The following is a 24,520-nucleotide window of genomic DNA, read 5'->3' on the forward strand; positions in this document are numbered from 1 at the left end:
CTTTGTGGTTTGTCGTGTTTTGAGCTTAAACCCTGGCCAGTTTGGCTGTTTCCATTTGTGTTTTTGGGTCTGTCAAATCCCAAACTCAAGGGACCCAAACCCAGATCGGATCCAGATTTGAATTTATGCAAGTCCATGGGAGCGGGATGGAACGACAGAGACATGGCCCAGTTAGGAAGTTCATATCTTGATTTGCTGTGCACGACTCCACAGCATAAATGACTCTGTCATCGTGTGTCAGCTTCCAGGTCACATTTTCTGTTACTGCAGCATAAAAAACAATAGAAAGATGACTTTGCCGGAGGGAGGGAGGGGGATGGGGAGTTCCGTGCCCTTATCTGGGAACTGTTTTCTCCACATGCCAGAGCTGTGATTAGACTGATGTATCCATCTGACACCGCTCACAGTCGGGGAGGACATAATTGCTCGACACATTTGTCACGCATCTCCACGCTATGGCAGTCAGTGGTGTTGGAGCCTGTACTGCTGATGAGGAACCGAGTGGGGAGCAAAGCCCTTATCACCCCCTTCCCAGATTCCCCCACACCCAATTCCAGCCTACACCCATAGCCAGCTGTTCTACACCACACCTGCAGCGATACCCCCCATTGCATTAACACTGGTATCCCACAGACCACGGGCTGAACCTCATCTCATTATACAGGCTGACTTGTGAACATCACTAAGCTCCACCCCTGCGAATGATGTTGTCGTCTCCTAGTAACTAGTGACAGCTAATAGCAGAGGGAGATTTAAAAAAAAAAAAAAAGGGACAGAAATCCAGACAGTGTGAGAGTTGGACAAAATACGTGATGGGCCAAAAGGTGATTTTTGGGTGGCTTCATTATGGGGCATCTGATTTTCAGAGGTGCTGAGCACTTCTCCTTTGAAAGTCAGCTGCCTAGACGGATCTGAAGCCGAGCGCCCGCAAAACTTGAGGAATGCAAACTTAGATGCCACTGTTGAGCCTGTGGATCTTCCCTCCCACCTCGGCCTCAGGTTACCGATCTATAAAATGGGTGCAGAATGTTAAGCATGTACTGGATGTGCAGGGGGAATCAGCCTGCACTGGAGGGAATGTCTCTGAGGAGCCCGTGCAGTTACTGCTGCTGCCTTCCGTTGTGGTTTCTGCTGGGGTTAGGGCAGCTTTATTTTTCCATGGGGGTTTCAGAGGAGCTCCACCAAATGAATCTGGGAGCAGGAGGTACTGAATTGCACATTGCCTGGAAAGCCTCCCCCCCCCCCATATCCCTATTTCAGGCAAGCAACACCCGCTCTTTGTTCATTGACCCCTTTATAGCCCAAGTTTCAGCCACTTTCCACCACCATTACCTCATCCACTTGCAGATTATCCCCATTATGGGGGACCCCTGCCAGCATGCACCCTGCCTCAGCTTTCTCTCAGGCCACCTACCCCCTTAACGCCCACCCCTGGGGTCACCCTGGCCTTTGGGGAACCTTCCAGGGCCCCCTCAGTTTGTGCTGGGCCGCTGTTGAACTGGTCTGAAAGCGTGAGCCAGGCCATGGCTGATTGGTTAACAGTGCTGCAAACCACACTGTTATTGGCCGGGGTGCAGGGGGGGGGGAGGGCGAAACAATGGAAATGTGCTGAGTCGGCTTTTCCAGTCAATCATGAGTCAGGCTGTGCTGACATGAACAGTGGGGTGGTTGTGAGGTTGGATTTATTGGTGTTGGAAATCATGGGATGAAAAGCAAAGCATTTTAGAGCCTTAAAACCCCTTCTGTGCTGCTCAGCTTCCTGTCCTGCAGGAGGCGTTCCACTGAGTAACACTGAGTTCCTGTAAAAAGACACATCCTACCTGTAGAACAGGTGAGATTGTAACATACTAGGGCCCCGGTCCTGCAGGTGAGTCCGTGTAGGTGCAGGGATTGACCTGCCTGGATAAGTCGGGACCTAGAACTGTATACAACATCCCTGCAGCTATCAAATCTTTGTCATGCTTCACCTCACCATGCACGATCTCTAGTACCTGTCGTATAATACAGCCTTGCAAAATTCTGTGTGCTCACGGGTGGGGACTTTATTTTGATGGGTGAATAACATATTGTTAGCTTTTCCTTTTCATTGTGGTGGCAAGGATGAGCATGGAGATTTTGTGATTGGGTTGGTACATTTCCAGAGAGGCACTTTGGTCTAGTGGCCAGTGCACTGGACTGGGAGTCAGGAGACCTGGAGCTCTGCCACTTACCTACTATGTGGCCTGGGGCAAGTGTCTCCCCATCTCTCTACCTCTGGTCCTCCCTCCCTGGTTTTGGCTGGGGCCTTCAGGCATTCCTATAATAATAATCTCCCTTTTGCAAGGCTGCCACAACGTTATTTATTATTTTAAACTCATGGAAAGATCATTCTTGCAATTTCCCATGATTCATTTCACTCACTTCAGAAAGAGTCTGCTGCTCTCCGGCCCCGCCCTCCGACCTTTTAAATGCCCCCCTCCCTCCCATTCCACCTCTTATTTACACATCAGAGTGTTTGCGGAGTGGTATGTGAACTATAATTTTTTTTTTGTCATTTTTCTCTTCCGTCGTTTCCTCCCCCGGTTTAGAAATAAGTGAGCCCACAAGCTCAACCTTGTTCCAAGGTCAGTATCACTCTTGTTGTGTGTCACATCCGCTGTCCTTCCCCTGCCTTTAACCTCTGCCTGCTCTCACATTCCCTGTTTCCCTGTCTGACAACATGCATGGAGGCCAGTACCACTTCCTGGAGGGCCGCCAGAGAGGATGCAGGTAGACGGGCTGTGACTGGTCACCTGGAATTTGTCTCCATAAATAGCGTGGCTTAAACTCGACACGCTTGTCTCGTCGACCCAGAATTCCTTACGGGGGGGGGGGTGTGTGTGCAAAATGCGGTTCTGCTTTGTCTCTTCCTGGAGCTTGCGGCCAGACTCCTCGTCCAATTGGATATAAATCCAGTTTGCAACCTTCTCCTTTAAAATGTTGAAGCTAGGGTCTCTTCAAGCTGGCCCCAGGGATCCAGTCCCAGTTCTTCTCCTTATTCCGAATGATGCAGTGTGAAACATCCCCCTGGATGCTAATGCAGATATTGGACCCAATCCTGCCAGGTACTGAGCTCCAACTGCTCCCATTGAATGGGCAGTGGAAGTTGAGGGTGCCTGAGAGCAGAACAAACAGTAAGGCCTTTGAGAGCTATAGGGGAGGCATTAATGGACGCTCCCTGTCTTGAGAGGACTTGCTGTGCCCACATCTGCATTGGGGTTGTAGGCTCAAGAGGCCATTGTTCTTGAAGTCCTTCTCATGGCACGGTGCCGCTTGGCTTCTGAACACGCAGAAGGACTGCAGGGTCTTAGTCACCCTGCTCCTATGAGGATGAATGGGGATTCTGTGGCTAAGTGCTCAGACGCTACACTAATTGATGCAGAGGAGTGCAGAGGAGGCTGGGATGAGGGATGTGCAGCGATAAGGCATCCTGCAATTGCTGGAGACCCTGACGCAGGAGCATTCTTAGGCCTGGCTGGGAATCAGGTGCAAAATCAGAGCAAGGCACCAGATCTCTAGACAGGGAAAGGCTAAAGCAGAGCTGGCTTTAGGATTTGGGAAGCCTCTACTGAGGTTATTCTTGGAGGGTCCCCAACCTTTTCATCTCCCCTTTTCTCATGCAATCTCCTCTAGCCATGGTCAGGACGGGGTCTGGAAGATTTCCTCCCTGCTCTAGGACTGGCCTCCTCCAGGTCAGAAATGACACTGGTCTTTGTCCTGCTGACTCTGGCTGAAACAAGGCAGATCTAGTGGAGCACTGGTCAGCACTCCCAGGCAGCAGCAGCACTCTCAGTGTTGCAGTAATTTTGGGACCGACTATTCCGCGAACGGAATCCCCCTTGGCTTTATCTTCCACAGCTCCCAAGTGGCAGCTGCTGGCTAAGAGCATCTCACCATCAACCCTCTGAGGTAGCGCATGAGCAGAGCAGCTATACGGGGGATACCGAGGGGCACTGTGTGGCTTGCTCTGGAGGGTAGAGGCTACATGCATGCTAGTTTAGTGCAGAAGGGGAAATAGCATCAGGTGGAAGTAAAAGAGAGCCAGCTGTAGGAGTGAGTATCTTCCCAGCAGGGTATGTATACAGCTTTGCCAGTCAGAGCCAACAGAAAATATCCGTGAAGGATTCCAGTAATTCCAGCCAGTCCTCCTACATGCCTGGCACCTTCGTTTATGACACTGTCAAGATCATGAAGGGAAGGGATGGGGAAAAAAATCACCCTTACTCCATGGTGTTCTTTAAAAAAAAAAAAAAGACTCCATACCAATACTGGTTCGTTTATCTGCATCCCCCCTCCCCTCACAGTGTCAACAGAGACAAGGTCGTCTCATGTCCACATGTGGAGGCATTTATTAACTCATCCCTTCATCCTGTTTTGTTTTTCTTTCTTTTCTGTTTATCTCTTGCATGCCAACGCCCGCATCTCTCCTCTTCGTGCCTCCCTCCATTCTGCCATGTAAGTACCCGCCAGCCCTAACAACTCACCTTCACTTTACTAAACTTCTTAGTGTTCTGTAAAGACGGGAAACTGGGAGGTGTTAGGCAGACAAAAAACAATGCCTTGTCGCAGAAGCCAACCAGCTAATGCACAGAGATATGACAGGTGCATGTGCAGGTATGGAAGTAGAGTAGATACAGGCTGAGATATGGTAGATGGAGACAGGTAAAGCATTGGGTGAACACAATTGCTAATGGGTTGTGAATAGGTGTAGGTGGGTTGCGACTAGCCATATTGCTAAATGGGACAGGTGTGGGCAATTCCGGCTAGATGGGAGTGGAGTCCTAGGCCTGAGAAGGTTCCCAGTATGGAAGAGGTTGAGAACCACTGCAAGAGATGGATGAATGAGACAGCCATGGACACAGTGAATGGTTTGTATAAGTCGGTAGATAGGTGCAGTAGATAGATACCATAGATGCGGGGAGTGAGGTGGGATGAGAGGTGGATGGATGCAGTACAGACAGAGGGATACTGGAGGTAGAAATTGTTAGACTGTTTACAAGTGACGCAGCTCTGCAGAGAGAACAGGGTTAACATCTCAAAGTCCTGGTAACTGTTTATAACCATTTGAGCTTCTCAGAAGGTGGCTTTTGCACAGAGATTGGAACCCGGTCCTTCTTTGAAGGCTTGTGGGTATATTTGCCAGCCATTTGTCCTCTCCAGTGAGGTCATGAGCTCTGTGTCTCAGTGGCATGCAGAATCACCCAGCCTGCTTTTGTGACACAAGGAAAGAAGCTGACTCAAGCTGCTATGCCAGGGGCTTTGGCAGCTTTGATCTCCAGTTGCCACAGGTCTCTGCCACATGGGCATTCCCTTTGACCACAGTAGGGTTTGGAGACACACCCTGGGCCAGATCCATTCCTGGTAACTCCGCTGCCTTCAATGGAATCAAACAGGGATGAAGTTCACCAAATAGAAATCAGCAAACCTGAGCAGGTAGAAAGCTCGAATCCCATCAGAGTCCGATGGCGGGGTTGACTAGACCCTTCCAGAATGATTTGTTGAATTGCTCCAAAGGCAGTAAGGTTTTGTGAAGTGGATAGGATCATTGGGCCTGATTCACCGCTCAGATACCCCAGGTTGGCACTGTGTTGTATCAGATCCGGGGTGTTTGCTGTAAACCTAGATGGGAGTCAGAGAGCAGCAGTATACAAAATGCCCTGGGTTTTCTTTGTCTAGCTCCTTTTATTCTCAGATGCAGATCCACCATCACCCTCCAGGCCTGTGCTACCTCCGGACTAGATCAATGCACTAAATTCAGCCTGCAACTCACTTTCAAGGCCACGCCGGGGCTGCGGCAGGGGCAGACTGCAGTCAGCCAGCTTTGGAGCAGGTTGGGCTAGTGGGACCCAGCTCCTGGGTGAAATTCAAGGGGTTGGTTTGGGCCCTACTAATCTCAGCAATCTCTTCTCCCCTTATACCGCACCGTGATGGCTGTATTTGTCAGGAAAGGTTTGGCTTTCTGACCCAGTGCTGAAGCTTGGGGGATTGAAGGCGGAGTGTTCTCTATTGCAGACACTTGCCATGGAAATACTGAGCGTGGCCACACTTAGAACATGGGGCCAGATGCACCTCTTTGCTCAGGTCTTCCTAGGAGGGCAGGCACTGGACTCTCTGATCACACAGCTTGCTGCTCAGGAGTCATCGCCTTTCAGCTTATCTGTGTTCTCGTCACAGATACTCCACTCGGGAAAGAGGATGAGCCAGAAATCCACCTGTGCTCACTTGAAATACAACCTGCATGTGTGATGAGACTCTGAGAGCCCGGATACATGAGTTGGTAACAGAGGGACCACCACTCCAGGGACGGACCGGTGTTCCATTGAATCGTGTGTCCTTTCTCAGGACTGCTGTACACTGGGAACTTACATCGGCATAACTACGTCTCTCAGGCATGTGAAAAACCCACACCCCTGAGAGACGTAGTTAAGCTTTCCAACCCCCAATTCTTTTGTTGACCTCGCTACTGCCTCTTGGGGGAGGTGGATTACCTGTGCTGACGGGAGATCCGCTCCAGTTGGATATAGATGGTGTTTACACTGAAATACTATGGTGGCACAGCTGCAAGCAGTTTAAGTGCTGGATAATTCATAGGAAATCACAATGCACCTTCCTGCAATAATATCCCCATAGGGGTGGGTGTCTCCCTGCTCCCAGCTAGTGACTGGTTTATGACCTAATGCATCAGGACTTACCTGGGCAGTACCCTGGTATCAGTACCCTGATATATCTTCTTCAAGGTCCCTGGAGTTACTGTACAAGTAAAGGTATTTGACGGGAGATTTTCACTCTGCCATGCCCCGTGCCTCCCCTTTACGTGCACACAAAGACCATCGGGCCGGGGGCTAAGGGCAATGCACAAAATCATCTTGGCTCTGAGCCTGTCTCTCTCACTTGGAGTGTTCTCTGAAGGAACATTCATAGCAGCCTGAGCCATGCTGCTGCTGTCTTACCGACTGGCTCAGTCCCCACGGAGTCTTTTATCCCCCAGGCATTAAGCTGGCTTTTGATGGTATCAGCACTCGGTAAAAGGTCGGCTGATTAATGTCTGAAAGACTCACAGCGATCATCAAGCCAATTTATTAGCGAATATGGGACTGGAGTAAAACTCCTGACATCACAAGGGAACAATTGCAAAAAGAAGTGGTTATCAAAGACAGGCTCAGCATCCCCTGAGGATTAAGGGGAGTCACTTAGGAGCTGGACTTCCAGTTTGCAGCACTTACAGGCATAGCACGTGCCAGAAAATTTGCCGGGCTTTCTGCTATAAAGCGGCATCTTCTGTGTGTGTGTGTGTGTGTGTGTGTGTGTGTGTGTGTGTGTGTGTGTGTGTGTGTGTGTGTGCGCGCGCTACCCCAAACTGCGACTCTTTCTGCGTGGAATCAGCAAGATCAGCAAAAAGCTGTTGGCTGCAGGAGTGGCAGGAGATCAAGAGGTTGTTTGTCCTTTCTTCACCCTGCTAGAAAAGCATGATCACACGATCACGTCGCTGGACATGTTGAGTTGCCTGAATGTCATGTCCATGTAGCCTTCTTCCAGGACAGGAGGGGTTACGAACGCCTCATGCTGGGACCTATGGTGGCACCATGACACGAGCATGATTCCTGTCTGCAAATGGAAAAAAGCTGGGATTTATCAGGAATTGCAGATTAAACTAACACATTGGGGGCAGGGAGGGATTCTTCAATAAAACCAAATGCTCTGAGGTGATGGCTCATAGCCTGGCAGAGAGCACGGCCAGGTTCCTGTCACCATCTGCGAGGGCCTTCGCCTTATGGGTGGTTTTTCAAGTGTTTTATGAGTGTGCAGAACAGTGCACGTGGTTCGGTCTCCATGCTGGGCCTACGTAGGTACTAGCTCCATCTTTCCCACATCAGTGAAAAGAGAACATCTCATCTATGGAGGCCGCCCCTATGTCCTAAGAGCCCCTCTGTGAACATCAAAATGGGGCCCCCCAAACCCTCCACAGTCAGTGAAGCAATATCCAGAAGGGGGGCTTCTTGGGAAATGAGGGACCTCTTTGATTCCAAGGTTTTCATGTGCCACTCATCAGAGCGACATATGGTCCTGTTGCCCACCCCCAGACAGTCGGAGACATCAGTCCTTCAAAGGCATAAAAGAAGCAAGTGACATAATTAGAAATAGGAACAGTGGTTGCTATAGCACCAATCTCTCAGACTGTCTTTTCATAGGCTCTTAGAAATGTAGGACTGGAAGGGACCTCAGTAGGTCATCTAGTCCGGTCCCCTGCACTGAGGCAGGACTACATATTTTTTTAGACCATTCCTGACAGGTATTTGTCTAACCCATTCTTAAAAATCTCCAATGATGGAGATTCCACAGCCTTCCTAGGCAATTTATTCCAGTGCATAACCACCCTGACAGTTAGGAAGTTTTTGTCATGTCATGTTTCACTGCAATTTAAGCCCATTACTTCTTGTCCTTTCCTCAGTGGATAAGGAGAACAATTTATCACCCTCCTCTTTATAACAACTTTTTACATTCTTGAAGACTATCATCACTTCCCCCCTCAGTCTTCTCTTCTCCAGACTAAACAAACCCAGTTTTTCCAGTCTTCCCTTGTAGGTCATGTTTTCTAGACCTTTCATCATTTTTGCTCCTCGCCTCTGGCTTCCTTCAATTTGTCCACATCTTTCTCGAAATTTAGTGCCTAGAATTGGACACAGTACTCCAGTTGAGGCCTTATCAGGGTTGAGTGGAAGAAGTGGAAGGATTACTTGCTTACAACGCTCTTGCTAATACATCCCAGAATGATGTTCATTTTTTTCCCAACTGTATGACATTGTTGGCTCATATTTAATTTGTGATCCACTCTCGAATCCTTTTCTACAGTATTCCTTTCTAAGCAGTCATTTCCTGTTTTGTATTTCTGCAATTGATTGTTCCTTCCTATTTTGCATTTGTCCTTTTTGAATTCCAGCCTATTTATTTCAGACCATTCCTCCAGTTTGTCAAGATCATTTTTAATTCTAATTTTCTTCAAACCTCATTCCTAAATCTTCTGGCTTTGTGGATTTCACTCTAGAGAGGCCTTGATTTTTGTGGCCTTTGGAACAGGCCCTAGAAAAGAGAGTTCCCTTTATCCACTATGATGCCCTTTTGTCCACTTCATTCGAGGGTCATCTTTTCCTTGCTTCAGCGGCGGCCAAGTTAGGTTGGACCCATCTCCCTGTCCTTCCACTTGCGAGTGGACATAGAGGTTTTGAGTCCTGGTTTCAGGTTTGGCTACAAAAGACTTGCACCGCCCCTTTTGGAGAGGGCTAGAATGGGGCCCATTCAAGAAAAACTTGGTCAGCCTAACAGACTTTAAGCCCACAAAGTGATAAGCACCATTTAGAACCTTGGAAATGTTCTTTGTTTTAAGTTTGTCACTATGGCACAACTGGTGTTTCTGAGGCACTTGATGGAGGTGGCCATCTCACTGCAAAGAGATTTGAGTTTTGAAAATAGGTATTAAATCCTTAGGAAGGAATTCTAAACCAGCTTCCAAACAGAGATAGGCCTAATGATGTAGTTGAGTCAGCAGTCTTTCCAGGAGTCAATGGTCCAATCCAGAGCATAGATAGACCCTGTATAATGACATTAGGCAGTGCAAGCTGTGTTTCGTTACTCTACTGGGTCGAGAGAACTGTTGGAATTTCTCCATATCCAGTAGCCTGTTCATATTTATCACAAGCTAGTCCTTTCTCTTCTCTGCCACAAGGGATATTACAGATCCAAAGTCTCAGACTCATGGAAGTTTGGATCCAAGTCTGAACTGTGTGTCTGTGCCTTTCTCTAGCGATAATCGTGGGGTTTTTTAACCAGCATAAAAATAATTCTCGCATTATTGAGTGTTTAAAAAAAAAAGTTTGCTGTTTAAATTGTAAGCATTAGAGTTTTCACCGCTCTGTGAAAGCATCATTATCTCTGCCTGGAAGCTGTCGCAGCCTCTCCCCTACCAGGCTTTCAGGCTAATCAGTGTCACAAACGACTCGGCTTTTCAGTAAGATGGACGCCTCCAGCACTGGTTCTGAAAGGCCAGTTGTAGTTAAATGTTTGTCTGTCTGTCTGTGGCTGTTAAATGCATGTTTCTTGGTCTGTTCATCGTGAGATATGCTCCTTACTGGTGCATCGTTGGGCTGAAACTTACCCAGGGTTGACACAGAATTTCCTCTGGATTAAATAACCTGGTAGAGGAGCCACATGGCAGACAGCCCACTAGTTGGGCAAGGTTTCATTAGGAAAAAAAGTGGCCACAACCTCCCTTGCACTTGGGATGGGGAAGGGTTGTAATGAGCCAGCTCCGTCTGCAAAGCAAGCATTGCTGGTCTACATAGGGGCAGGAGTTGTGCTGATTCAACCCATCCCCTCATCAAACTCCATCAGCAGGTCTCTGGTAAACTGAAAGCTGTCTAACCGGGATAGTGGTGCATCAAGCCATGCTTATGCAGAGAAGCTCCATTTGCATCTCTTTCTGTGCCAGGTTTATGGGATCTGTCCTCAGGCAGTTGGGCTGAATGAAATAGGTGCTGATATACTACATTCCAAAATAGAGTTACCTTGGGATGGGTGCAATACCTTTGTGTTAGGAAATTATCATCTAGAATTTTTAGAAGCTCTAATGATGCTTTATTACTGGCTGCATGAAACCAGCAGCCTATGCCTCCCCAATTGAAGTCTCCCAGAACAACACAATTTTTCTTTCCACTCTTTACAGACAGATGGTTAAGAAGCATCTCACCATGCTCACTGGTTTGATTCGGAGGCCAGTAACATACCAGTATCCTTTCTGGGCATTGGTAACTAGCACATTGATCCATATGCAGTCAAAATCCTGTTATCAATAACTCTAAAACAAGTAACGATGTCTTTAATGTAGAGTGCCATCCCCTCACTTCTTTTCCCACAGTCATCCACGGCTGTGCAAAGTGGGTATGAACACTACCGGATCAGAGTGGTAGTGTTTTAAAACCACTTTACAGAATTGTAAATGACTATACAAGGTGTAAGGCAATAGAGAATCGGGCCCAAAGAGAAGCAGTTTACTCTCTGAATAGCCTCACTTACATGAATCTGATCCTTAATTATTTTGGCTCTAAAATCTATTTACTGAGTCCTACAAATAGGGTTAGGGATCCTGGCTTATTTTGTGGCTAATCTTGAATAAATATATTCCACCAAAAAAAAAAAGTCAATTGTTTTTTTTTATTTAACATACAGTACAGGGCATCCTGCTTAAGTCAATCGCTAATTTGATTCTTTCTTTAATTTATCAAGACCTCTGGAACCAAATCTTTTTTATTATTATTAAAAAAACCCTAAAACCTCAATTTCCACCCTCTATTGTGATCAATGTTGATTGCTTTAGGCAGGTATGATTAGATAATTCTATCTAGAAAGTTGCAATTAATAAGGATGGGGCCAACATTCTGCATGGGAGAGAGAGAAAGAAAGAGCCCAAGGGAAATCCCGAGAATAATAATAAAAGACAAATGCAAATTCAAGGCACATTATTTAGACATTCTGGGCCAAACTCAACCCTGATGTAACTCCACCGTTGCACCAGCAATGAATGTCTCTCTCAAGTTGAAGGGCCAGAGCCTCAAATGATGTAAATTAGTGAGTCACCCTTAAGTTTTATTACAGGTCTTGCCGTATGCTCTGCCAGCTATGATGGCCAGGTCTGTAATAAAATCAGCTTCTTATTTAAGGTTTGATTGTGCAACCATGAGGCACACTGCTGAGAACTGCCATGAGTCGTCTCATTAAAGCCTAAAGGGTAGGAATGGGCTTGATTGAAATCAGAGGTAGGAACTAAGGCTGGTAGTTTCTGAAGTGGCCACTGCTTTTCGGGTGCCCTGTTTGTGATTTTCCAAATGGCTGAGCACCCCACAGCTCCAGATGAAATCAATCAGGCCCTAGGTGTCTCAGAGGCACCGAGAATCAGTGACTCCTTTGGAAAAAGTTGGCCTGAATGTCTAACTTAAGGGCCAGATCCAGAGCTATGCTGAGGAGCTGGCCCTAGATGTTGTTTTAAGACTAAATGATAATAATACTTTGCATTTGCAGTGCTTTACGTATGTAAAACGGCCTACAAATATTAATTAAATGAATTCCCCCGCCCGATGAGTGAGGTATTTACCAATCCTATTTTATAGATGAGGAAACTGGGGCAGAGTGGTGCTGTGCCTTGCATAAGGGAAGGTAGCATCTTGAATCAGTGGCCAAGCCATGTTGAGAACTCGGGACGTGCTGACTTAACCCCTGGGCTCATTCCTCCCAATCGCAATTGCTCCTCGCAATAGCTGACCGGTAATCCCAATGTTATTGAGTGCTGGTAAGACCATCGGAGGAAAGGCCTCTACATGCAGATATTTGAAGTTCCTTGTGCTCCAGGTTGCTCTTTGCACTCTTCCTCTCCGCCTGTCTAATTCTGAGCCTCATCACCATCTGTTGCACATGGAGAAGGACTCATTTTTGTCCAAGCCAAGATAAACCCTACACCACCACCTTTGTCTTCTCTCCGTCGTTTTTCAAATCCATAAGGTTTAGTGTGGGATCAAGGCACTGCCTTAGCATTGCTAGGTGGATTATGTAGGCCACTTTGCTGGTCTTCTCTCCATTCTCAAAAGGAGCCTAACACTGCAATAAAACCCTTCCCACCAATAGCCTGCACCTACGTCAACTGAAACTAGTAAGACCAAGCATTAGTGAGGATAATGCTATGTCCTGGGCCAGCAGAGGCCTTCAATTAGCACACAAGGACTCATCATTGCAGTAAAGAACAGGCAGGTTTCTTGGATAAAATTGGCATGGCTGGCTGGCTGCCTGAAATCCCCCGAAGTGTCCTCCTCTGGCAAGCACTGATCTCGTTTCCGACATGGGATGGGGCTGTCTCCTTCCCAGGATTGCTAGTCAGAACAGGGAAGGCAGGACATTGGTACTAGCCATTGGAGATGGGCTTGATCCAAATCCCCCATGCTTTAGGAGAGTTCGGATCCTGATCCAGTCTTTGCAACCCTGAACTCTGGGTCAGAACTATGTGGCTGGTTCTCCCCTGCCTGATAGCCATCAATTCACCCCTGCCAGATCTGCAGGGTTGTGCTTTGCAGTCTCTTTGCAGAGGGATAGATGCCGATACAAGGTGCAAGCCAGTGGGGAATCAGGCCCAGCAAGACTCAGACCTATCTCTAATAATACTAGGAACAGCCACCTTGACATTAGCACGGGGAGTCAGAAGCAGTGCAGGACGCTCACTAGGGGGAAGAATCATCTGAACTGTCTTTAAACATCGTTTTCCATTCACCTTAACCATGACTTGTTCTTTAATTTTTAGAAGAGACAACTACAGCCCTGACACCCTGGAAAGGTCAGTAAATGTGCTCCCCAAACGGTGATTGCTCCCCAAACTCTGGTTTCCATGCTGCCGCCAGCCCCTCTGCTTCTGCTGTCCCTTGTTTTCCCGTGGCTGAGCTAACACCAAGGGATCGGCTGAGCGGAAGTCACGCTCTCTCGTCCCGCAAACCACCGAGAGCACCAATGCAACTAACTTCCTCGTTGCACCCCTGCTTTGTGGGGACCGCTGCAGCCCACCCATTAATGCTTGCAGGGTTCTAATTTGGCAGCATTAGGAATTAGGAGCAAGAAATACACCTGCGATGAGGTGTAGCCATCCTTGGGTCCGGAATCCTGCAGCCTGTCCTTTCTTGTAGCCTAACATTCTAGAGAGACCTTCTTTGCACGGCCTTTTCCTCTGGATTCTGTGCAGCTCCCTGCCTAGCTCTCCCTACCTTGCTCTCGCCCTCTTTCTGTCCCCTTTTGCTGTGGCAAATATCAGGAGTTTTTTCTGGTCTGATTCACTGGGTTTCAGAGAAAATTTGTCTCATTCGAGGTCCTTATTCCTCCCAGATGTTTTCAGCGGATAATTGATGCTTGTAACATTTCTCTAGGACACTACAGGGTTTGATAATTGGCCTCTTTGGACTGTCACATGTTTCCCTAATGAGCTGGAAGTAATGAATGCATGAGACCTGGAGAGCAGTCACAGCCTGGCCTCCTTATCAGCTGCACTGCAACTGACACAGCAGTCCTAGCTCTTGCCAGCAAGGGTTCCATTATTATCCACCCACAGCACTTGGCTCCCTCCAGAGCTTGCTCCGAAATTTCAGCAGGTTCAGCTCAGTTTTCAGGCATCTGCTGCTTTCAGCTCTCCAGGACGCTGGATCCAACTTCGTTATGATAACCCCAGTTGAATCTCCAGTGCTGGCAGACATGGCTTTTCTTTTGAGTGGTTTGGATAACAGGTCAAGAAGTGAAATCTGTTTAGCCAAAGAAAAAGAGCATGTTTAAAAAAAAAAAAAGATGGCTACACCTTTCTCTGGTGCCGGAGGGCATCAAGACAAATGCACACCAGCGCCGGAAACGCTCAGCATCCAACGTGCACCCAAAATGCTCAGCTCTTCAGAAAAGCTGGCCACTTATTTTGGTGTCTAAAGAGGTCGAAGGCAAGTTCTTTTGAAAACCTGGTTAGAAATATCGCAATGGGAGCTGCTGGGACATTGTGGGGAAATCTGGCCCCAGTTATGGGTGCTGCGTAGGATAGGTTGAACATTTTCTGTCAGAACTGTCTTCCTATGGAAAATTGGGGGGGTTGACTAAATGAAACTTGTTTTCTTGGAAAGTGTCTGCTTTTGTGGAAAATTTCAATTTATCACTGAAAAACAAAATGCCTGAAAATGGAAATGTTTTCATTTGGAAATGTTGCTTCTGCAGTGCCTTATGGGAGTGAGAGTTTGGTTGACTCATGTCCCCATCCTTCCTTTTGAGCTAGACTACCTGTCCAGACTACATCTCCCATGGCCACGGACTCCCATAATTCACAGCCTGTGGTGCACCATGGCAGATGTAGTCTGACCAGGGAGCCTGGTCTATTGAGGCAAATGGGAACATGAGGCACCCTAACTACAACTTCCATGAGGCACTTCAGCAGCATTTCCAATTCAAAATATTTTGGTTTTCAGTATTCAAATTTCCACCAAAAATTTGAAAATTTTGGTGCAAAATGTGGACCAAAATAAATATGTTTTTATTTTTGTAAAAAAAAAATGGCAGGAGGAAAAACCAACCAGCTCTGGTGCTGATCATGTAAAAATGTAGCTCAAAGCCTGTATCCTAGTGCACTTTGTTTACCCTCTGTACCCTACTCCCTTTGCATCATAGGAGTTTAAAGACTGCTAGTGAACAGCAATGTCGAGTCTGCATTCAGTCCTGTCCGCCACTCTTGGTTCCATCTGGGGGGAGATATAAACCCTTTATACTTCACTAGCATGTCTTCTTTTGCATGAGATGTGGAACGAAACTCCTGGCTATTTCTTAAAAGTCGCATGACTGTTTTCACAAGCACAGGGATCTTAACTATGTTACACCAGAGGTCAGAGCAGATGAGCACAGTGGGCCCCGCTGGCCTTGGAATCTAGGAACCGTGGTTTCCCGCTCCAGTTCCCCTGTTTCCCTATCATTCTGGCTGCCGTTTCAACTGAATGGGGGAATTCTTCATTCCCTGTATCAGGCAGCTGTGCAAAGTTGCTGTGAACTTTTTAAAGGCTGCTTAAGGGAGGTGGATGCATTGCAGTGATGGGGAAGAGATCCCTGTCAGCATAAAGTTTGGAGTCAGCTTGGAAAGTTTGCCAAGCACTTTTCACTCATTGGCCTGAAGGTGTTGTATCAACATCAGTCATTGGGCCAATTTTAGTTGCTCAGTGAGGAAGCTTTGAGTCCCTTCACCCCCTCTAGTCTGACTGGGCTTTGCAATCATCTTCTCTTGCACAGCAGACCCTCTGCCATTCCTCCTCCCAGCTAGTGCTATAAAGTGGGTACGGCTGGGGGAACGGAGCCTGGCTGGGAAAAAAGCAGTGTGACCCAGACATCTCTGCTCTCCGAGCAATCATCAGTTGCTGGTATAGCCTCTTAGGCCTATAAGCAACTGGTGCCAGTGAGAGCAGCCCCAAAATCAGGAGAACTTAAATGTGATTTAAAGCCAACTTTGCGTCCCCACTCCCAAGCAGTTACTCCAACAACAGCTGAGAATCTGTCCCATTAACTTTCTCAGGTTCCGTAGGACGTCCTGCTGCTCCCTGTCAGGAAATCTTCCCCATCAGTCATCTCATTAGGAAACATTTTCATCTTGATTTGGGGATCTTTTCAGTGTATTCAGCTGCCTTGTCATTTCTTTATTTTTTAAACTGCACAATTATTATTATTATTACAGTAGAGCCTAGGACTTCAGGAGAACTGGGGAGATAACAGCATGAAACTAATTAGTTATCAAGTCAAAATCTGTCCTCACTTCCATCCCTTCTAACTCCACCGAGGGCAGAATTCGGCCCCTCACATAAGAGTTTTCAGCTTTTAATTTGTGTCTTTCTTTTAGTTGTCGTTATTATTGTCTGAGCTAAACCAAAACAACAAGGAGTCCGGTGGCACCTTAAAGACTAACAGATTTATTTGGGCATAAGCTTTCATGGGTAAAAAACCGCACTTCTTCAGATGCATGGAGTGAAAATTACAGATGCAGGCATTATATAATGACACATGAAGAGAAGGGAGTTACCTCACAAGTGGAGAACCCGTGTGGACAGGGCCAATTCAATCAGGGTGGATGTAGTCCACCCCCAATAATAGATGAGGAGGTGTCAATTCCAGGAGAGGCAAAGCCACTTTTGTAATAAGCTAACAAACAAGGGGGAGGGATAGCTCAGTGGTTTGAGCATTGGCTTGTTAAACCCAGAGTTGTGAGTTCAATCCTCAAAGGGGCCATTTGGAGATTTAGTTACAGATTGGTCCTGCTTTGAGCAGGGGGTTGGACTACATGACCTCCTGAGGTCCCTTCCAACCATGATATTAAAAAAAAAAAAAAAAAGTGACTCCCAAGAACTGCAAACCTTCACTAACCCCTGCAACATCCCAAGGTGATAGGGAAATATTTGCTGTCTCATTTAGGTAGATGGGGAAACTGAGGAAGGGATCATGGGCTGAGTTTTCAAAAGTGGCCATCAATTTTGGAATCAGTGGCCTCCTTTGAAACTTTTGGCCTGTGTGACTGGCACACGGCCACGGAGGGGGAAAATTAGCTTCAGAGCTCAGGTTAAAATGCAGGAATCCTTGGTGTCCAGTCGCACATCCACTCCACTAAGCCAGTCCCATCTCTGAGGCTTCTATTGTGTGTATGTTGACTTGTTTGGTAGCACTTAGCTGGAAGAACATGGCTCTTGGTTTTACACTATAGAAGCTCAGTGGTTTGAGCACTGGCCTGCTAAACTCAGGGTTGTGAGTTCAATCCTTGAGGGGGCCATTTAGGGAACTGGGGCAAAAATGTATCTGGGGATTGGTCCTGCTTTGAACAGGGGGTTGGACTAGATGACCTCCTGAGGTCCCTTCCAACCCTGATATTCTATGATTCTATGAGCTCAAGCTAAGGGGCTGTTTAATTGCTGCATCAGTGTTTGGGCTTAGCTGCATCCCAAACTCTGGGACTCTCCCACTTTGCAGGGTCCTTGAGCCCGGGCGCCAGCCCAAACCTGAACGTCTACATCACAGTTCAACCACCCCGTAAGCCCAAATCTGCTGGCACAGGCCAGCCATGGGTTTTTAATTGCAGATTCATTTCAGGGTGGGCATCCAAAGTCTGACATGCCCCAGCTCATTTTTGCAGACATTGCCCTATGATTCTATGAATTAACCATGGCTAATTGGTTTATACCTTTACTCCTCTGACTAACACCGTCGGCTTTTTCCCTCCCCCTCCCCCTTTGCAGGCCCCGGAGCAGTGCATGATGGGAACAACGGCACATCAAGAAGAGCTGGCTGCATTGGGCTGCTTCCCCTCCTGCTGTTGCATCTGCTTCTCAAGTTTTGACCCAAGTGCTGATTCTGCGGAGTAGTGACAACCACAGCAACAAGAAGAAGAGAAAGTATAACATTTTAAAAAGAAAAATAAGCGTTATAATAAAGAGAATGTATTACCAGAAAATCTGAGGGGGAGAGAGAGAGGGGGAAAAAAGGGAATTTTGAAAAAAAAAATCCATTTTTTTCTCGCTGAATTTTTGACACGGCTGAATCTTTTTCTTTCTTTCTTTCTCTTTTTTTTTTCTTTTTATTTTTTTCTTTCTGCAATGGACAAGTGTGCCGGTACCAAGGACCAACCAGTACATTTGGCTGAACGGTTCCCCCCGCTCCCTCACCACATCCCTCATTCCAAGGCAGCTGGCTCGGTCATTTCTTTCCGCTCGACTCTCCCACATGGATGATTACGGAGTCGGCTGTTCCAGCACATGCATATGCAGACGCACAGCATTTTTTTTGTTGTTGTTGAGATTTTCCCTCCTTTTCATGGATTGTGCTGCCATTCGTGTTAGTATGAAACAAACAAGCAAAAATTGACGACGCCGAGACGAACGAAAAGGAACAAAGCAAACCAGTTGTTAAACATTTCTTCATTCTACTACGCACGGACATCATGGAGAATGAGGGATCTGATTCATTATTAATTTTATTAATTATATTTTCTGATATGAGCCTAGAACGGTTAGTTCATAAAAAAAAACAAAAAAAAAAAGAGAAGTATGTTTATTAAGCATTAAAATCAAAACAAACAGATAGTGTTCTTCTTAACTAGGTGTGCAAGAGGTGGCATCTCAGCTTGTCTTAGGGTTTTTGCAAAATTGGTGTGAACAGTCAACGAGTCCTGGGGGGAAAAGAAAGTGTTTTTACAAACAATTCCTCCACCAGCGTTATTGAAACTTCATCCATTTCTCTGGTATTTAACGCAGAAGATACTATGCTATCTACATACTGTTTTGGAAAAGATGATGCTCACTGTATGTTGAGTTGGATGGATATGCTTATTCTTTTTATGGGATATATACATATATATATATATATATATACACACATATATATATATTATTATTTTTTTGTTAGCGTTCTAGCCACATTATTTCTCAGCAGAGTCCTTCTTCTGCCATTCCTGCATGCTATATATGGACTTAGCTGTGTATTGGTCTTCTTCTAAGAGATGATAGAGTTTCTTGATGATTGTGTAATCAATTCCTGCCTATTATTTTGTCCCCACCTTCCCTTGGGTTATTTACAGGTTGGAGACACTTATTAAAAAAACAACAACAAACAAACAAACAAAAAAGGAAAAGTAACAGCTGCAGTGTCTCTTTGCAGGTTTGGCTATTCCAAGGGGAAACCGTGTATAACAAGAAGTATTTGTCATTCCCCCTTTTCGACACAGCTTGGGACATTAACACAACAACACTGCAAACAGAAAAAGTCAACAGAAAAGAAACAAAACCCATCACCCACCTTTGATTTGGCCATTGGCTGGTTCTATGACACTTGTGTGGCTATGGGAGAAATTAACTTGCTTTATTTTATTATTTTGTTTCCTTCTTGGTGGACGAAACTGAAGAAACGTGCTTCGCGTCGAGGTTCTGGGATAGTCCCGTGGCCAGAGGCCCTCCGGTGTCCTTGACTTGTTTGGGGGGGACGAGAGGGGGAGGTTGTCTCTGACTATACATTAAAAAGATGTTCCATGTTGCTGTTCACCCTGGTTGTAGTACCTCATTGTGAAGCTTGGAGAATTGGTCGTAATGGGCGGAGGGTGGATCTGTGCTTGTATAACGTTTTCTTGTTTAATTCTTCAGTAAACTCCTGCTCTCCCCCGCAGGAGAGAAGTGGGTTTGAAAACAACGGCCCAGATCCTCAAAGGTATTTAGGCTCCTAATTCCCAATGGGTGTTAGGTGCCTAAAAACCTTTGAGGACCTGGGCCAATTAGCTCCGGAGTCCTGCTGTGAGTCCAACGAAGGAGATGCAGTCTCTGAGGAGGAAGGGTGGCAGACAGATGACACTGGTCGTCATCCCTGCCTGGTGGCTATTACATGAATGTATGAGTGCCTCACCACTATGGATAACGTCCAGATGCAGCTGACATTTGGGATGGGATGGGGTGGGGGACTAGGGAGGAGAGAGGTAATGCTAAATAATCATTAACCACAGCATGGCCAGCATTGCAGCATAGAATGAAGGAGGGAGAGCGAAAATCCCACGATCCCGCTCAGTCCATCATAATAGGGTTTGAGTCTCAAAGCCTGCTGAGGTCAGTTGAAAGACTCCCATTGACTTCACTGACTTTGGATCAGTGAGTCGGGGGTCTCTTGGAATAGACTGCTGAGGGCTAAGCCTGGAGACTGCTAGGAACTCTCACTTCCAACTCCCTCAGCATCTTGTAGGATCAGGCCTTTTATCGAATAGGGCAGGCTGCTCCTGTCAACCCCAGAAAGTTAAAGACAATACTGCAGAGCCCCAAAATGTGCTCTGCTTTCAAAAGGTCCTGATCTACTGGGGAATGTCCTCCAGATTCCAATGCCTGTTAGTCATATGCTGTTGTCTTTTATTTTCAGGGGCTTCCTTGGTCTCTTTCTTCTTTAACTGCAGAATTACAGTTCAGCCTTAGGGCCGGATTCTGATCTCGTGTTCAGCTGTGCAAACCCACTGAAGCCACCAAAGAATTTGACAGGGGGGAATATGCCAAGTTTTCACTAGCGTCACTGAGAACAGGATCCGGCCCTCAGCAATTAAATGGCTGCTTTTTTACGGCCAATGATCAAATTATCCTGTAATAGCTTCCTGAAGGGATCGGCATTGATCAAAAGAAAGGGTGGAAGATGTCTTCCTGTTAGCACAACTGACAGAGCTCCTGAGGTGCTGATCAAATTAGATGGAGGATCAAATTAACCAGGGGTTGAAGTAAGTGAAAGCAGCAGTTGAATCTAGGGGGATAAAATAGTGAACTGCACCATTCCATCCCCCGAGGAGAAAGATAAATACATCAGCATCTCCGTTTTGGTGAAACGTGAGTGGCCTGATGTCTGAGCTGTCCCACAAGGAGTAGTTAGCCAGAGGGTGGTAATCCCAGAGGACATGCAGATTCTTGCTCGTGCCTGGCCAGAGACGCACACAAAAATAAAGCCGTGATGGCCCGCAAAACACAGGAGAAGAGAAATGGAGACGGAGAACATTAGATGGAAAAGGTGTGGGCGGGGTTCATTTTAAATGGATGAATAGATGCCAGAGGCAAAGCGGAATAAAATATTAATGATTAAAGCCTTTTTTTTTTAATGTGTAAGTAACAAAACATTTGTTTCAATGGTTAGCTCTCTTCCCACAGGGGCCTGGATTGGAGCCTCACCGGTCTAGGTGACAGATTCAAACTCAGCATGCAGTCTGTGGAGAGTGAAAGCGCTTGGTCAGCAGGAGGTGGTACAGTAGCTTATGTGAAATGAGTTGGTGGGTCTCAGGTGGGTTCCTACTAGACACCTGTCCCCATCACAGAAACCACCAGCACCATTGGTGCTTGTCAAGTGTTAATCTCTGCAGAGAAGCCAGAGTCTCAAAGGGGCACAGAAAATGAACTCTCTGCTTTATCTCTAGAAGTAGTGTCTCACCAGGGTGTGACAAGCCTGTTCATGGAGCACTGCTGGCATCACTGATTTCCGTGCTCTGTACATTTTTAAGGCAAAGCAAAGGCCATTAGCAAAAATAGCTCAGTGGCTTGAGTGTTGCTCTGCTAAACCCAGGGGGTTGTGAGTTCAAACCTTGAGGGGAGCATTTAGGGATCTAGGGCAAAAATCTGTCTGGGGATTGGTCCTGCTTTGAGCAGGGGATTGGACTAGATGACTTCCTGATGTCACTTCCAACCCTGATATTCTATAAAGTGTGTCTCTCAAAAAAAAATTTTTTTTTCTAACCCCATTATTGTTGGAATTCTCCCTGACTTTTCTGAGCCTTGTCTCTCATATTTCTCTGTCCCTGGATGCATGCTGCAGCCGGGCTAATAGCTGTGGGACTCAGGGACATTGGGTCAATGTGGGAAGGGCAGATGGAGTCCACGCAGGATGCTGCTTTGTATAACAAGCACCTGGACCTCATTTGCAGAAGTGCTGAGTGCCCACAAATAATATTAACCTGGCGCACCTTCAAAAACTAGCTAATGGACAGGTCTCCAAATGTAATTGTCAACAGGGAATCATCATCGAGTGGGTGTGTTTCTAGTGGGGTCCTACAGGGATCAGTTCTTGGCCCTATGCTATTTACCATCTTTATCGAGGACCTGGAAGAAAACTTATCATCATTGATGAAGTTTGCAGATGACACAGAAAATGGGGGAGAGGGAAATAATGAAGAGCACAGGTACAGAGCAAAATGAATCACTTGGTAAGCCGGGTGCAAGCGATGCGTGGTTTAATATGGCTAAATGTAAAAGTCTATAGCTAGGGTCAAAGCATGTGGGCCTTGCTTAGAGGATGCGGGGGCTCTTTTTCAGTCAGAAAACTGAAAAAAAAATGTGTGGGTGATGGTGGATAATCAGCTGAACATGAGCTCCCAGTGTGGCACTATGGCCCAAAGCACTAATCCTGGAATGCATAAGCAGGGGAAATCTCAAGTAGAAGCAGAGAGGTTATTTTACCTCTGTATTTGGCACTGGTGCGACCACTGCTGGAGCCTGTGTCCAGTCCGGGTGTCCGCGATTCAAGAAGGATGCTGACAAATTGAAGAGGGTTCAGAGAAGAGCCAGGAGAATGACTGAAGGATTAGAAAACCTGCCTGATCGCGATGAGAAGCAAGGAGCTCAATCTAGATAGTTTAATAAAGTGAAGATTAAGGGGTGACATGACTACAGTCTGTAAGTACCTGCAGGGGGAACCACTACCTGATAATGGGCTCTTCAATCTAGCAGAGAAAAGCCTAGCACAATGCAATGGCTGGAAGTTGAAGCTAGACAAATTCAGACGGGAAATAAGGTGTTGATTTGTAACAGTGAGAATAGTTAACCATTGGAACAATGCACCAAGGGTTGCATTGGATTTGCCACCATTGGCAATTTTTAAATCAAGAGTGGCTGTTTTTTCTCAGGGCTGTGTTCTAGGAATACTTCCAGGGAAGTGTCCTACAGGAGGTCGGACTAGATGATGACAATGGCCCTTTCTGACCTTGGAATCTATGACTCTCTGAACTCCAACCGCTCAATGAGAGAACTCCGGCAGCCCGGCGCTGGGCAGTGTTTCACTCCAAGTTGCATTAAAGGGAAGAGGAGTAGTGGACCTCACAATGCACAAGCCAAGAACACAAGCCCGGCAGCTGGCTGAGTTCTGCCCTGCCCTGACTTACTAGCCACAGTCTTTGCCTCCCTTTTGCTGCGTTCAGTCTGCCTTTTCCACAGTTTGTCCCCCTTCCCTGAGATTTTCTTCTCCCAGACCACCTCAATCTTCTGCTCCCGTTAGCCACCTCTGCCCAGCAGGGAGCAGCCAGCAGCGTCCAGCCATGGAGACAAGCAAAACAAATATAGCCTCAGGTCATGCAAACACGTGTGTAACCCACTGTGCATGTGTTACCGGTCTTCCTCTGTGCCGGACACACAGAGGATTTGAGGCTGCTACAGACACACTACTAGTTATAGGGGGCTTTAGCTCCAGCTATTGCAGTTTATGCTGTTTCAGCCCTGGGGTTCCCGGTTCAATTCCTGCTGTGCCCGCTAAAACAGCCGCCACACGCCCCTTTAAGCCTGGGAGTAGTAGCATGAGGCGGCTTGGGCGCGCAGCTGAAGTTAAGCAGCATCATAACCCATACCCAGCCCCAGCACAGCCCTGGGCATTTCAAAGACACCCTGCAGGGGTGCGTCTCCGCCAGCAGGTGGTGCTGTGTGAGGTTATAAATCAGCCGGGCTGCCGGCCAGCCCCACTCACTTGATCCAAGATGGTGTCTGCCTGCAGGAGGCTGGGCGTGTTGGGTTTTCCCTGCTCCTCACCCCCCTCTTTAGGGCTGCACGTGGCCAAGGTAAGAGAGGGCAACTTGCTGCTGCTGTAGTGGGCAGAGGGGGCCGGAAGGAGCCCTGGCGGGGGGGTTTCCCCATTGCATTTCCTTCCCCCTCTGAGGAGCTCAGGTGTTTGCCAAGCCCCATGTGCTTAACCACAGTTCTGTGCCTCTCCCTTTGCAAAACAATAACAGCACATATTGGCTCATGCATGGAAGGGCCAGTTCTGGGGAAGGGATAGCTCAGTGGTTTGAGCATTGGCCTGCTAAACCCAGGGTTGTGAGTTCAATCCTTGAGGGGGCCACTTAGGGATCGGGGGCAAAAATCTGTCCGGGGATTGGTCCTGCTTTGAGTAGGGGGTTGAACTAGATAACCTCCTGAGGTCCCTTCCAACCCTGATATTAAAAGGAAAAAAAACATAAATCTTTGCACTGGCCCCCTGCAGCCCTTGCCCTGTTTTACCAGCTACTCACTGCGAGGGCGGCAGGGGGAGGGAGCATTAGTTTAGAGGCATTAGCACGGCTGCAGGATTGCTCTGAACTGGGGCAGCCTAAATTGCAGGTTTCCCCAACTCAGGAGCCGTATAGCGCTGGGATGGGCAAAGCAGCGGGTCTGACCTTCCCGCA

At 47.1% G+C, this 24,520-nt stretch overlaps 1 protein-coding gene across 12 annotated transcripts in view; it reads left to right on the forward strand.

Annotated features, from left to right (window-relative positions):
• The window catches only part of NTM (neurotrimin), a 697,991-nt gene extending 678,365 nt beyond the window's left edge, over positions 1–19,626 (forward strand). For 6 of the 12 annotated variants that reach the window (XM_054005752.1, XM_054005744.1, XM_054005751.1 and 3 more), the window contains 3 exons: positions 2,568–2,603; positions 13,355–13,387; positions 17,832–19,626. In XM_054005752.1, the coding sequence (XP_053861727.1) occupies positions 2,568–2,603; positions 13,355–13,387; positions 17,832–17,932 (170 nt within the window). In that variant the 3' untranslated portion in view covers positions 17,933–19,626. The remainder of the gene's footprint in view (positions 1–2,567; positions 2,604–13,354; positions 13,388–17,831) is intronic. The other 6 variants (XR_008441742.1, XM_054005745.1, XM_054005746.1 and 3 more) reach the window with 6 other exon arrangements.
• The last annotated feature ends 4,894 nt before the right edge of the window (positions 19,627–24,520 follow it).

This window comes from Malaclemys terrapin, chromosome 15 (assembly GCF_027887155.1).
Source record: "Malaclemys terrapin pileata isolate rMalTer1 chromosome 15, rMalTer1.hap1, whole genome shotgun sequence".
Taxonomy (NCBI): domain Eukaryota; kingdom Metazoa; phylum Chordata; order Testudines; family Emydidae; genus Malaclemys; species Malaclemys terrapin.